The sequence below is a fragment of the Giraffa tippelskirchi genome, chromosome 1 (assembly GCF_054371585.1).
Source record: "Giraffa tippelskirchi isolate mGirTip1 chromosome 1, T2T-mGirTip1v1.2.pri, whole genome shotgun sequence".
NCBI lineage: Eukaryota > Metazoa > Chordata > Mammalia > Artiodactyla > Giraffidae > Giraffa > Giraffa tippelskirchi.
This window is the reverse complement of record NC_137275.1, coordinates 24,407,599-24,423,075: the sequence shown is the minus strand read 5'-3', so window position 1 is coordinate 24,423,075 and position 15,477 is coordinate 24,407,599. Positions and strand designations below refer to the sequence as shown.

General features: G+C 44.3%; 1 protein-coding gene across 4 annotated transcripts in view; it reads left to right on the top strand.

Moving 5' to 3' along the window:
* Window positions 1-15,477, top strand: part of SHROOM3 (shroom family member 3) — a 322,301-nt gene that overhangs the window by 292,824 nt on the left and 14,000 nt on the right. For all 4 annotated transcript variants that reach the window (XM_081584642.1, XM_081584663.1, XM_081584652.1 and 1 more), the window contains 4 exons: window positions 5,272-5,345; window positions 9,117-9,923; window positions 11,156-11,662; window positions 13,702-13,852. In XM_081584642.1, coding sequence (XP_081440768.1) covers window positions 5,272-5,345; window positions 9,117-9,923; window positions 11,156-11,662; window positions 13,702-13,852 — 1,539 coding nt within the window. The remainder of the gene's footprint in view (window positions 1-5,271; window positions 5,346-9,116; window positions 9,924-11,155; window positions 11,663-13,701; window positions 13,853-15,477) is intronic.

Below are 15,477 nucleotides of genomic sequence, written 5' to 3'. Positions count from 1 at the left end.
GAAAAGTCATGCCTTTCTGGGTGTTACAATTGAGCAAAGAATATGTACTTATATACAGATAACACAAATGGTGAGTGCTTTGGGAGTGATCATAAATAACATGCTATGGGAGGGACACTGATTAGTTCTAATTGAGGGGATCTCAGAGAGCATCTCTTGAAAGAGAAGGGATTTGAACCAGGTGGTAAAGGATGGGCAAAATGTTGACAAAGGGTTGAAGGTTGTGCCTGGAGGCATTATAAGTTGGAGGAAACAGCTTCACAGTTAGCCATCACTGCCTGAGAGATCTGTTTGCTGCACTGCTTCTAAGGGAAAATACCACTCCCGTCCAGACTCTTTCTCGTAAGAAATATTTTCTCCCCAATATAAACCACCCCCACCCCCACACAGATGCACACAGAATCTATAGAAGCAATCCTCCATAAGCCTCCAATAGCTGTTTTTCTCCCCTTGGAATGATGAACAGAGCTAATTTCCAGTGCTTATCCTACCTCTAAAAACACTTTAACAATCCATAATGTCTGGGTCCTCTCTGGTGGTCCAGTGAGTGGTTAAGACTCCATGCTTCCACTGCAGGGGGCATGGTTTTGATCCCTGATGGGGGAGCTAAGTAAAAACAGTCCATATATGTAGCACGCCATTTCGGCTAGTTTGATGGGCTTCAGAGGCTTGCTACATAGAGCGAGCATTTTCATTTCTCTCCCCATGTTCTAAAGAAAATAGGGATGTTTAGGTGAAAACCAAGTCATCTTCTGTTGTTTATTCCCCACTACGTGTCACTATTCTGTCCTGGGGAAGTGGTTGGATGGTTCCAAATGTTATTTTGCCTTCCCTTCCAAATATTTCTCGAGCCTGATAAACTGGGAAATTGAGCTCAAACATAAGCAGTATAGAAAAATGATCCCGATTAAATCCCAATTCTTGGCTATTATTTGAAAAACTTTATAGAAAGACAGCTAAATATACAACATTATTTATGTTCTCTTTAATAAAACGAGTGCCATATTTAGAAAGTAGGGAAGAATGTGGTTGGGGGGAATGGAATATTTCAACTTGACATACTGCTGCTTTGTCCCTACAGATTCTTAACATAGGTTATCACCCCTCAGATGGCAGTTACACCAAGACCTTGTTTTCAGGCTTCCTCCTGCATTCCCTTGGTCAGCAGCCTCACCGTTCCCCGGGCTCCGTTCTCTGCCCCAAGACCTGTTCCCTAGCAAGGTCTGACCCTTACATCTTCATATATCCATTGTCTGCCTTGGTTGTAAAACTAGTTAAAAACAAAACTAGTCTCCACATAATTATTGTAGTTATTATTTCAAGATACTATTATTTATTTGAATAAAGTCCAGGAACTTTTACCATTATCATTAAGTTTTGGTGAAGGTGTTAAATAAAGATTTTTCTTATCTCAGCTTTAGAGAACTTTGAGAAATTAAGTGACCCTGTAAAGACTAAACTGTCTGCCTGAGTTAAACTGAAAATATGGAGTCTATTTCTGGTGCCAGCTCAGTCAATAGCCTCCCAAACAACTGCTGCTTGCTCCTGCCAGCCAGATGCTAATAGCACAGGATTTTGCAAGGTTTGGACCAGAATTCAGCTCTGTTTCAAAGGGCCATTAGTTGAGGATAGTTTTCTGCTTCCAAAACAAGGTCAGCGCAGAAATTGATTTCTCTGTTTATAAAACTTGGTCATTCTTGGGTCTGAAATGATGGCTGCAGAAGGCTGCCACCACTTGTAGCCTAAGACCCGCTCAGACACTCAGCAGATCCGGGCCTCCCCTTAGCCAGCTGTGGTCATCTGTGAACAAACCACCTCTTGTTCCCTCTCCTTTAATTCTTCTTAATTTGAAAAGTGTAATTGCAGAACAAATGAACATTAGTGATGGGGCTAAAGTGCCCATCAAATTCTTGGCTGCTTTCTGTTTTCTAAGCCACTTTAGAAAACGTAACTGATTTAAATTAGGTAGGCCCTGCAAAGCAGCTGGAAAAAATACAAACATTTTTGCCTTGGAGATGAAAATTTATACCCATTCAATGCATAAATCTAAACTATAGCAGAAGCTATAAAAAGAAATCTTTTGGAGAAATGAGATTTCTGGTGGGGTATTTTTTTTTCCCCAGATGTTGAGGTAGAGTCTTCTCTGGTTCTCACTGTGTTTTCAGAGATCTTCATTTCTTGTATGTGGCACATTCACCATGTGAAGATGTGACATTTCATTGCTGAGGAAATTTGCATGGAACCCCACAATGTTGGATTATAGTCTCAACAATTCTGTAGGATACAGCTTGCCAACCATTTTTAGTACTTCTCAACAAGTACCCATTCAAGCTTGGGGATAAATAACAATCACTTTCCACAAAATGTAAAGTTGCAAATAGCTACTATTAATTAAATGTACACTATGTGCTAGTCACTGTACTGTGTTTTATAAGCATAAAACTAACCCTACATCTATGCAAAGGAGGAGATATTGTTGTTATTCCCATATTACAGATGAGGAAACTAAGGCATAGAAAGGCTGAGAAATTTGCCCTACCTGGTGGAAGTGAGGTTTTGACTCCCTACTGTCTTGACTGCAGAGGTTTTAAGTCACTATACCGTGCTGCCTCCTGGTATCAAAGACTGAGAGATGAGAGTTGAACGTCTTATATCTGGAAACGAGCCAGTGAATTGATTTCATTTTAACATTTGTCAATTACTACTACTTAAATAATATTTTTTTAAATTTCTAATTCATTTTAGCAGATACTTGAAGTTGATATTCCAAAGTAGATGAATATTGTCTTCATGTTTTATTGGTCATAGAGATATTAGGATATCTTAATTCAGAACTCAAAGTAAGAGTGAGAATCGGAATATGCTAGGATTTAAGTTTATAGTTTTAAGTGTAGTGTGCCTAATAAAGAATAAGAACTGGTGTACTTCTAAGTCAGTCGAACAAAGTTAGAGACAAAAAAAACCAGACACTTAATGAGTGTTGGTATTACTCTGTATTTCCCCCATAGCCACTGCTTTTTCCTAAATTGTCATAGTAGTTTATACTGCTTACCAGTTTACAGAAATTCAAGTCGTTTTTGACAGTGCATATATACCCGATCAAAGCAAATATGTGCAGCAGGAATGAATCCTCCTTGGGTTTTCTGCTAGGTTGGGAAGGAATTTCCCTTCAGTCCAGATGGTGTTTCCATTGACAGATGTAGAAGTTTTTCTCAGTGGTCTGTTACTGGCTCTCAGTTCCTTTATTTTATGCATATCCTCATAAACATCAAGCTCATACTGTAATTTAAAGGAAGTAATAGAATGGAAGTATATATTTGAACATTACTAGCTTTAAGGGGACCTAGAGGCTTTTCCAGTTAACAACTGGTGAAGCTGAATATTCTTGTCAGGGAGGGAGTGGCATGGAGAAAGACTTTAAAGAGACCATAAGAGTTTTGTTTTGTTTTTCTTTCATTGAACAATGCGTACATTTTTTTTTTCTGTATTGGAGTATAGTTGATTAACAATGTTGTGTTGATTTCATGTGTGTAGCAAGGCGATTTGGTTATACATATACATGGACCTATTCTTTTTCAAGTTCTCTTCCCATTTATTTCCCTGATAGCTCAGCTGGTAAAGAATCTGCCTGCAATGCAGGAAACCCGGGTTCGATCCCTTGGTCGGGCAGTTTTCTTGGGCTTCCAAGAATCTGCCTGCAATGCGGGAGACCTGGGTTTGATCCCTGGGTTGAGATGATCCCCTGGAGAAGAGAACAACTACCCACTCCAGTATTCTTGCCTGCAGAATTCTGTGGACAGAGAAGTCTGTCAGGCTACAGTCCATGGGGTCACAAAGAGTCAGACACGACTGAGCAACTTTCACTTCACTTCCTATTTAGGTTATTATAGAATATTGAGCAGAATTTCCTGTGCTGTGCAGTAGGTCCTTGCTTGTTATAAATGGCCTGTAAGGTTTTGTGAAGAGTAGGAATTCCCAGTCCCTCTAGTGATACTTGAGCAAATCAGAGACGTATGGAATTCTTTTTTCTCAAAGCATCGATGTCTTATTGCATCCAGCTCAGCTACCACTCAACTTAAGATTCTAAAGATCACCCTTAGGCTTTGAGGAAATCACAGTTTGAATCCCAGCTCCTTACTTAATTGTGGGTACTATACTCACCCTCTCTGAGCTGCAGTTTCCGCCCTGCTCCCCATTGTTATAGATTAAATTACAGAGGAAATATCAGGTGCCTGACATGACTCCAGGCACGTCAGTTGAGGATCATAAGGAACTTGGCAGAGTGTCTAGCACATAGTAAATGCCCAGTAAGGGGAAACTGTGGTTATTAATAATATTCAGGATTGATTCTTCTTTCGGCCTGCTCCCACCCACCTCTGGCTCTTCTTGCTTATTAGTACCTCTACCACTGACTGGGGGAAGGGGCAGGAAAGAAAGAGAAAGGAGGTGAAAAGCAATTAGCCCTTTGGACAGAATGAAGGGGGAAATGCTGAAATTAAGTTTATGGATTACCTGTGGATTTAATTTTCTTGTTTTCTACCTGACTCCTGTTATCATAAATAATTGAGAGTTTTATCAGGAGCAACATAATTGTCTTCATCAGGAACCTGTACATATGAACTGATTTTACACTATCAATAACTGACCTATAACCCACCAGAAACCAGTATATACCCATATTAAAAACAGAAACAAATAAGGACTACCCTTGAAGCATCCCCAGAGTTACTGATATGACATGTGGATGAGATGTTTTTCCCAGAAAGAATGTATATCAACCCGATTACAAGCCAGATTTCTATCTGATTCTTGGAATTTTGCTAAATTTAATAAACTCTCCTTTTCTTGTCATCTCCCGTATTTCCCTGTTGCTATTTTGAAAGCTTTGCCTTTTGAATTAATTTTCATCTTTATATATACTTCAAGTATAGCAGTTGTTTCTGAATTCTGAAGATAATTGTTATCTGACTTCTCTTGTTTAGAAAATGTCTTGGTTAAGAGAGGCACCCAGTGAGATAGACTGAGATTCTACCACTTGTGACCTTGGAAAAGTTAACCTCTTGGGCCTGTGTCCTCATCAGTGCAGTGGGGTTAACAGTACTTCCTGAGGCTTTGAGGATAAAATGGGTTACTATGTAACAATGCCGCCATGAGCCTGACAATAAAGAGTGGACCACCAATAGATGTTCCATCTCCTTTATACCTCCACCCCTTGGTAAATTTAAACACCCATTTGTTGGTAATAACGCTGTGCCTCTCTTCTGTTTTAAGGATGTGCTTTTGGGGGAAAACAATGGCTTTGGTCTCAAGAAGGAGCTGTGTCATTTGGCTGGCCCCGGTTCCAGGTATGTGTCTATAGTTATGATGCTGTCTGCCTCACGAATGCTGCTGGAGTTAAATGCTTCTGTTCGTCTCTGCTAGAAATTGAATTAAGATGTTATGATGTTTCATAGTGTCTCATGCCACCTTTTCAGTTTGTCTAGGCTATGGGAAACTTCTTTATCTACAGATGACTTTGTCTGAGAATGATACTATTCAGAATAGGTTTTGAACATGTGCTGTTGAGGCGGTGGTTGACTTCTCATATGTTTACATCAGAATGGTTGATGGTCGTGCTCTTCTCCAGCATATCCTCTGACTTTCTCAAATGGGTCCTCTCTGGTGTGGCTGATCTCTTCTGGCTGTGACCCACAGGATCAGGTCTCTGAATAAAGCACTAGGGGAAGCACGAGCATTCACTAACAGCTTCACATAACAAGACAAATCATTATTGTAGGCACTTAGAAGGCAGCAAGAAAGTTTTGTTTTTTTTTTTTAATTGCCTTCAAAATCATTTCTCCTTAGAAAAATATAATGGATAATTTTTAGAAGTAGGATCTTTGACCTATTCACTTGGAGCTTAATGAGTAGGAATTTCCAAAGCGAGTTTCCTCTGAACCACGTGTCTGTATATAGTTTTAATGCAGCATTGTAGGACTATCTACTGTAATCTGTTATTACTAATGGTAATATATTTAATCTCTCGTGGTTTTTTTAGGCCAGTTCTTTAATGTTTATTATGTTTCACTGAGTCGTTGTTTCTCTCTTTTTCTGTGTTCATCTTCTCAATAACTCAGCCTAGTAACTGCCAGCATGGTCAGGAAGTGGGTATTAAGTTACCTCCTTCACTGCCAAGGGCAGCCTTGTATAGTTGCTTTTGCTCCTGTAGCTCTTCCCAAAGTGAAGCAAGGAGTCAAGGTGAGGCTAAGGGCATTGGTTAGTTTGGGCGCATTAATTCAAAGCTAGAAAGAAGAGAAGGTTAACTAGAACTATAGCTCTGCCGAAAGAGGACTGTTCTGAAGTCTAAGGTGAAACTAAAGTCAACCACAAAAAATCAAATTGCTCGATTACACAAAGGACTTGAATAGACATTCCTCCAAATAGCCAACAAGCACATGAAAATAAACTGCACATCACTAATCCACAGAGAAATGCAAGTCAAAAGCACACTCATTAGGATGGCTACACTCAAAAACCATAAAAGAACAAGTGTTGCTGAGGATGTGAAGAAATTGGAACCCCTGTGCACTGTTGGTGGGATTACAAAATGGTGTAACTGCTGTAGGAAACAGCGTGGAGCTTCCTCAAAAAATTAAAAATCTATCATGACCAAGCAGTCCCACCTCTGAGTATGAATCCAAAGAATTGAAAGCAGTGTTTTGAAGGGAGATTTTTATACCCATGTTCGCAGCAACACTATTCACAATAGCAAAGAAGTGGAAGCAACTCAGTTGTCCACAGGTGGTTGAGTGGATAAACAAAATGAGATGTGTGCATACACTGGGATATTGTTCAGCCTTTAAGAGGAAGGAAATGCTGTCACAGACTGCAACATGGATGAACCTTGAGGACATTATGCTAAGTGAAATAAGCCAGTCAGAAATACTTTATGGTTCCATTTGTATGAGGTATCTAAAGTAGTCACATTTGTAGAAAAGTAGAATGGCAGTTACAAGGGCTGGAGGAGTGGGAGGAGTGGGGAAAAGAGTTGTTGCTTACTAGTTACCTAGTTTCAGATTCTCAAGATGAAAATGTTCTGGGGGTCTGTTTTGCAACAATATGGATGTACTTACCTGAACATTTTTAAATGGATTTGAAGTAGTAAGTTTTATGTTATAGGATTTTTTTAACCATATATATATTTTTAAGCCTTTATTGAATTAATTACAATGTTGCTTCTACTTTCTGTTTTTGGCCGTGAGGCATGTGGGATCTTAGCACCCTGACTGGGGATTGAACCTGCATCCCCTGCATTGGAAGGTGAAGTCTTAACCACTGGACCACCAGGAAAGTCCCTTTAACCATATTTTTAAAAATGCTATGAGGAAGAAAATGAGACTGATCAAAGTTTGTTCATGAATAGTATGATTCCTGGATACATATCAGTAGATGCTTGTCTCACACCCGATTATAAAAGAGACTGAAACAAAATCTTTATGACGCTAGTCTTTATTCTTAGAAAACAATCACCAGGAAGAAGTAGTCTCAATCAAACTAAGCATTTAACTCAACTATTACCTTCAAAAATACACAGTTTTAAGTGTAGTTTCTATAAACTAAGAAGATTAAGCATAAACTAAAAACATTATATCAAGGTTTATTTGGGCTGGATCTTTAAAAGATACACGTTATTTTATTGTGTGTCGTAGTGACATCTCCTCTTTTTTAAAAAAACAACATGAAATTACCTGAATTAGTCCTTAAAACATCAGATTCCAGTTATTCCATGGCCTAATAGAGGATGCTAAGTTCAAAAATAGTTCATGGCCTGCGATCTAAATAGCACTGGGCAAAAGAGACATTGTTTGTTCAACAGACATTTATTGAGAGGGTACTTTGTGCTGGGATCTGGGGGTCCCAAAATGAATAAGACATGGGAGTAAAGAGCACCCTTAGTGAATCTCCCACCCCTGGGTTTCTGGTGGACCCATTTGGGAACCCACCAGGGACAGAATAGCCACTGTTGGATATTGAGAGGTTCCTGATAAAGAAGCTGCCTATAAATGGGATCTGTAATGGGAGGAAGGGTTTGCATCTGAGTGGAAGATGGGTACCTTACTACATTTTATATTAAAGAAAAATTAACGGCAGGAGAAGAGCTGGTTGGGTTCTTTGCGGTCGTTTCCTTCTTTATGCTGCTTTACGCTCATCTGGCCTTAGACGATTTTGTGGCCAGGACTGTGCTGACTGACTGGGGACCCAGCCACAGCCCCCTCGGGACGCAGGTCTGTGAAAGGAAGAGTGCCATCTGCTCTCCAGATTCACTGGCACACTGGCAGGGAGCTACAGATGTGGGATTTAGGAACTATGAATGTTTGCTGGAGACTTTTTAATCCTCCCATTAACTCGTGCATGGCAGGCAGGCAGGCAGTGCTGTAGCCGTGTTTTCTCTGCTTTGTTTTCCTTTTTTTCCTTTCAAACACAATAACAAAAGTACTGGAAATTGTTGGGTTTTTCCTTGGAGCCTAGAGGACAGCTGTTTAAACCACCATGCACTCTGTTGGCTCATTATTGTCCGTCTCTTTCTCCAGAGGTAACTGCTTATTAGCTCCTTAGGTGAGACACTCCTTTTCTTTCTTTCTTTCCATTTGGAGAAATGAAAACACTGGGAATCCAAGAGAAAGTTGTAAATAAAACCTACGGATTCAGCAGCCCATGCAAATACTTTCCAAACAGACCACCCCCTTGGGGGCTCCCTGGCAAGAGAATGAGGGAGCATTCTTTCCCCCAGAAGTCAGGAGCTGGTTCCCAAACTTGGTTTAAAAGGAGCAGAAGAAATGTCCTGAAGCCTGTCCTCGAATGCTGCCTTGCATGGAGGAAGGGGGATGAGAGAGAATTAATAAAAAAGAAATGCCCTGTGACCCCAGGCTTGCCCTGTGACATTTTCCTGCAGGAGTTTATGTCCTGCTGTTGCATTTAAACTTGGTTCTTGGTCTGAGCAGCCGGGGGGGGCAGTGTGCAGTTTCTCCGGGGTCCTTCTCCCCATCAGAGGCTTGTCCCATCTGTGGAATGCACCTTGGGCTTAGCATTTGCCCCTTTTCATCATTGCTAACCCACATGTCTGTATCCCGCTCCAGGCCATTCAGCTGTTCCAGCCGTGAAGAGACGCCAGCGCTCAGACACCATCCCAGCCCTCACTGGGGGGATTCGGGATGCAAAGCAGGGAGTGGTGGTGCTTCTGTGCCCAGCGGGGGTGCAGGGCCGCTGGACCCTCCGAGACAGGCCAGCAGAACTCCTTGCCCTCCGCCACTGTCCTCGGGAGCTCATGGGCATCTTCCAGACACCAGGGCTGCACCCCTGAGCTCGGTCCTGCCTGCCCCTGGCCCTTCGAGCTATTGTTCACAGGCTGCGGCCCAGCCCTCCACGCCAGCCAGAACCCCCAGAAGCGGCGGCGGCCACAGCCCGGCCCAGCCTCCCAGCCCTGAGCATGGGATGGAAGAGCGCGCAGGGATGCGGGCCTCCCCACCCTGGACGAAGCGGGCCTACGCGGTCAGAGAGGAGAGCCTCCCTGAGGAGCCCCTGAAGCACTACCCCAAGCCACAGGATGCCCCCAGCTCAAGCAGCACTTCCGACCTGGATACGCCTCTCGGGGCCCCAGGCACTCCGGGCAGGATTTCCCTCCGGATCTCCGAGTCGGCCCTCCTGGCTTCCCCACCACCTCGTGAGGACTGCGAGGACGATGAGGTGTTTGTGAGGGACCCGCGCCCCACCGCCACTTCCAGCCCCCGCTGCGACGCACTGCCGCCGCCCCCACCGCCGCCACCCCCGCCGCCAACAACCGGCCAGGCATCCCCGGCCCAGGGCCTGGACCACTTCCCTCCGCCTCCCCCCGAAGCTGTGTGCCCGGCCCAGTGGGAGGAGGGCTACCTGGAGCCCCGCTCCAGGTGAGATCGCAGCCCTCTGCCAGGGGAGAAGGGTCTGCCACCCTGGTAAGATTTCCATGCTCCAGGCTGCCCTGAGCTGCCTCTGCTGGCCCCTGGAGAGCCATGTCAGTTTCACGAGATGACAGAACTGTTTCATCTGTTGACCTTGGTAGTCCTTATGCAGGGCTTCCACAATGGCTCTGCGGTGAAGAAGCCACCTACAGTGCAGGAGATGCGGGTTCCATCCCTGGGTGGGGAAGATTCCCTGGAGGAGGAAACGGCAACCCACTCCAGTATTCTTGCCTTAAAAATTCCATGGACGGAGGAGCCTGGCGGGCTATAGTCCACAGGGTTGCCAAGTCAGACATGGCTGAGCACAGCAACGAGTCATTATGCTAGCAGTCCTTGGGCGCTGAGGAGGGAGACTAATGGAAATGGAAACCAGAACCCAAGAGGCCAGGTTTACTTCTGTGGGCGTGGCAGGTTCAGAGAGTCCAAATAAACAACATCCCTCTTCCCTGCCCAGAGTTCTGAATCAGTTAAGAAATAAGGCAAAAAAAAAAGGCATACAGGAGACAAAAATAATCACTCTTATTACTGAGAGAGCTGATCCTGGAGAATATGGCTTCTGCCTGATACTGAACCTCAAATTAAAAAGGGTTGCACACCTAGTCACAGGCTGTGCTAGACACACACACACAGCAGGCACACACGTGAGCATGCAAGAGCGAGTCTGGAGGCAGCCTTACTCTCAAAAAAGAGGCTGGACTAGGAATGGGCCGTGGGCAGCTTCTCTTTGCAGAGTCTCGCTGTATCCATAGGAAGGAATGAAGAGGAAGGCTGAAGGTCAGTAATGTTTAGGGAAAACCTCTTCTTGGAAGCCAGAAGAATGGGGAAGGAGCATTCCCCAACACATAACTCCCTAGCACAACACTGAAGATACATCAGCACCTTTGTGGTTACTTCCTCTAAACACCACCATTATCCTCTGTTCACTTTCATAAAGCTCTGGAATCTGAGAGCAACATTCACCAAAACTGAACTCCTGTTCAATCCATCCCCCTTAAGAATCACACATCCCCCTTAAAAGCCTCTCTGTGACCCTTTTGGACCCTGCTGTTTGTGGGGATAACAACCTCAGAATCTCCTGACGTGTGTTGGAAGCTGCACCCCAGTGCCAATTTCCCTCTGTCTTCTTTCACCCTCTGCTGACTCTTCTCTCACCCCTCTCTTTTTTTTAATATCCCTGACAGCTCCAGCAAACTTGCCAAGGTAACAGTTGCCAAGGACAGGTCCATGCCTGGTGCAACCCATCTGGTTGATAATCAGCTGCTGGGTTCCAGATTGCAAACTTCAGGCAAGAGTTTCGAGACCAAGGAGACGAACCCGCCTTCCACCACGGGTGCTCTGCCCCAGCCTGCTGGGTCTCTGAGCAAGCAGCCAAGCCCAGGACAGCCACCTCCCATGCAGACCCGCAGCCCCATCCACGAGCCAGCCAGTGGGACTCCAGGTTTAGAAAAGAATGTCAGTTCTGGTCCTCAGAAGACCTCAGAAGACCTCAGAACAGAGACTCTGGCCAAGGAAATTGTCCACCAAGACAAATCTCTGGCAGACATTTTGGACCCAGACTCCAGAATGAAGACAACTATGGACCTGATGGAAGGTTTGTTTCCTCGAGATGTTAATTTGCTGAAGGAAAACAGCATAAAGAGGAAGGCTGTGCAGAAAACCATCAGCCTCCCAGGGCGTGAGACCAGGAGGTAAGTCCCTGGCAATGTCCCCAGACAGGCTTCAAATTAAACTGCTTCCATGGGGGAGATGATCCAGTGAGAGGACCGTGAGCAGTTTGTATTTTTCCTTCTTTTGATTTCTTCTGGGTTACTGCAGTATTTCCTTGCATGTTTGATTTCCTTGAAGCTGCTATGGGAGAGTAATTAGAGTGGTTTTTTAATTTTCTTACAAGTTTTCAATGAAAACTATATGAATCAACAAGCTGGAGCGCCACAGTTGGTGGCTTCAAGACCACCAACAAATAAAATCAGAGAGCATTTCATCTAAATTTGGGCTTGCATTTTAGAAATTTCCAACTGATCCTAACTAAATTACAGGAACACTGTGTTTTGAGTTGTGGGGGAGGAGGGAAAGTGAAGAACTGTGTGGTGTTTCCAGGCTGTCCGATACGTTATCGAAGGCTCTGATTGCCTTACCCAAGCCCTCAACAGTAACCTTGTCCAGCCTCTCCTCTTTCAGTCTCTTACAGAGACTAACAGGAAGTGACTTATCCAGGGCCATGAGTTTAGCAAACACTTCTTAAGCACCCACAGTGTGCAAGGCAGTCCACTGGTTCCCCTGTGGACCCACAGATGAGTCTCTATGGATGTGCCAGTCGGTTCACCATGGGTGGTTGTCTTCCAGCCACTCACAATAGGAAGACCAGAGTAGCTGACACATAGATTCTTAGAAAAGCATTTCTTGGCATTATCCCTGAGAACAAAAGTTTAGAAGTAAAATCCTCACGTGGCTTTGGCAGCATGGAGAGCTTCCTGAGGGATTTCAGAAGGATGACATGCGCCATCTTCTGGTTAAAGTGAGCATCGTCCTGTTGTATGTGAGACTGCAGATAGCCACTGTGGGCTTTAGGTAATCAGATAAGATGCCCAAGAAGCCCATTTGTAAGGCAATGAATATGTGGGGAGGCAGGACATATCAGAAGACTTTTTCCCGTGTTTTTTTTCCCCCACCCCCACTAACTGGATTAAGGTAACTATATTGTGTAGAGGAATAACCTCATCAATTGGGAAATTAGTGAAAACAGCCTTCTGGTGGTTCTGGATTCCATAGTAAAATGATGTTTTAGATGTTAAATAATGTCACAAGATTATGTCCAAGAAAACTAATTATGCCCACAGAGTCCTTTATTCAGTGAGTAGGGTCTTACCTAGTGACTCACTGGAAAAGACCCTGATGCTGGGAAAGATTGAAGGTGGGAGGAGAAGGGGACAACACGATGAGATGGTTGGATGGCATATGAGTTTGAGCAAGCTCCGGGAGTTGGTGATGGACAGGGAAGCCTGGCATGCTGCAGTCCATGGGGTTGCAAAGAGTCAGACACAACTGAGTGACTGAACTGAACTGAGAGTCTTACCTATAGAGTGTGAGAGACAGCTTGATCGTAGTAAAACAAAGACCATAGTTATCAGGTCCACAACTTCTAGATTGTCCTCCATCCTTGAAAACCCCCCTGCTGTGTAACCAGTGAGTAGGGTTTACATTTTGTATGCATTCACTGTTGACCAGCAAGCTCCAGGTTTTCCAGGCTTACCTGGAGCTTCAAGTGTTCCTGAAAAAGGAAAACTGGTAAATGTCCAAGCAACAATTAGAGTAGGCATCGGAAACATGGAAACCAAGGAGGAGTAGGAAATAATTAACCTAAAACCTGAGGTTGGTGCAGCACCTTGAAGACACTGTCACACTGACTAAGTCTTGACTCCCTATTGTCTCTCTGTGAAACAGGAAGTCAGTATCATTCTGATATTTATCACAAGAGGAAAACCATGCAGAAAGGTTAAGTGTCCACAGTCCACTCCCCATCATAATATTGCCCTTGGTAGTTTTCTATCCCAAGTACTCTGGCTTCAAGAGCCCCATACATAGTGGTCAGTCAATCGTAAATATTTATTAGGTCATTCTAATCACTGGGAAGATATTACATAGAATTTTTTTACACGTTTCCAAATGGACAGACGTGTGGTGAAATGAAGCTGCATGTGGCTGTACTCTCTTGTTCTCTCTGACCCAGGAGTGACGACAAGGAAGCGGTGGGCATATTGGTCAACTGTCCTGCCTACTACAGCGTGTCTGCTCCCAAGGCCGAGCTTCTAAACAAAATCAAAGCTATGCCAGAAGAGGTGAATGAGGAAGAGGAGCAGGCAGACATCAATGAAAAGAAGGTAAAGAAAAAATGGGGGCCTTTGTTCTGTTCCTCCAGAAAGATAGTTCTTGCAGGCTTACTGGTGCCTTACAGCAGCGGCGGGTGGGGGCCGGTGGGAGGCCTGTGACATCACCAACCTCGCTGAGCCATCAGAGATTCTCCACGTGCAGGGCACTTGGAGCCGTTGCCTCACAACTGTCCTGCCTTTGTCCTTTTTACAAATGGCAAGAGTGAAGGGTAGAGGGATTAAGGTGGATTTCCTACAAGTCACACAGCTGGGACTAGAACCCAGGTCCCCTGCTTTCTGGTTCAACACGGGGACCCCAACGCTGTTCTCAGCAGCTGACCAACCAATGCCAATGGTCTGTGTCATTTTCATTTCGTGTTTCATGGTCAAAAAGAAAACTAGGAAGTCTAGAAACTTTAAGGAAAAAGAGACTGATTGTCAAAAGATACTTCGAGAAAACGAAGTGTTGCTCTTTAGATCCCCTCCCCACCTTGGCTGTACCACAGGCAAAAGCTTGAAAGCACAGTGTTGGAACTGAGTTGTTAGCATTTGCTGCTCCTAAAGAAATTTTAAATGTAAAGCACTTTCAGGATGACCGTGATGCTGCTGTCTTCCCACACGCCCTGGAGATCTCAGCCCAGCTGTGCCCGGCTGCTTTCCCCACAGCCCCACAGGGGCTGCCTGCCTCTGTGCTTACAGCTCTTCATACATCTCAGGCCAGTCTGCTGAAAAGGGCTCTTTGTTAAAAAACTCGCCTCGTGCTGAGCTGGGAATGTGAGTGCTTCTCAGTGCTGCCAGTTCCAGGAAACGTTCTTATATGATTCTGTTTCATTTATTCCATCGTATGTGTCCTAAGCTCTCTTGTTTATGTGTTGGAATGAGACCAGAGGATATAGACCGTGGGAGCAAGGAGCAATGGGGCAGGAGGATTTAGGGGTTTTGGAAACACCTCCGTCAGTGACATTCTCTCGTCTACCGACTCACAGCGCATGGCCAACATGCTGACACGATGCAGCTGCTGTGGTAACACAGGTTCTCCGAGCCCAAGGCCTCCCTACGTCCACGCCTGCTTCATAGCATGTCTCCTGGCCCCCATTCAATGGGATTGGAGGGAGAAACCACCTTGCCAAAGAGGGGGCTATATAAACACCGTTATAAATACTAAGTTGCCATGACATCTTTAACCGAATATTTTACGGTTGTTTTGTGTTTTGTGTGTAGACATACCCTGCCCTACAGTAGCAGTATGGCAAATTATTTGCTGCTTTTTCCTCCCCATCTTGATTTTATTTTTTTCACTGCTTTTTCATCACTTTATTGTCACCCTCTCACTCTTAAGGATTATGTGACAAGAAGTATTTTTAGACTGAGAGCTGAAGGAATAGGGGATTAATCCTCACAGGAAATGACATTAGGTACTATTTGTCGAGCAAATCTTAGTCCCAGATGTGGGCTGTGGTTTTTTTACTTAGTGCTGTATTTCCTTCTTTATTTACACAAAACTGCTCTGATGCCTGTATTGTCACATTTTAGGTTGAATTAATCAGAGTGAGTCAGGAGAGGAAGAGAAGGGGGCGTTGGAAACAAAGGATATAGCCTAGCAGAAGAGGCAGAGGTGTGAAAAAGCATTGGGAGCT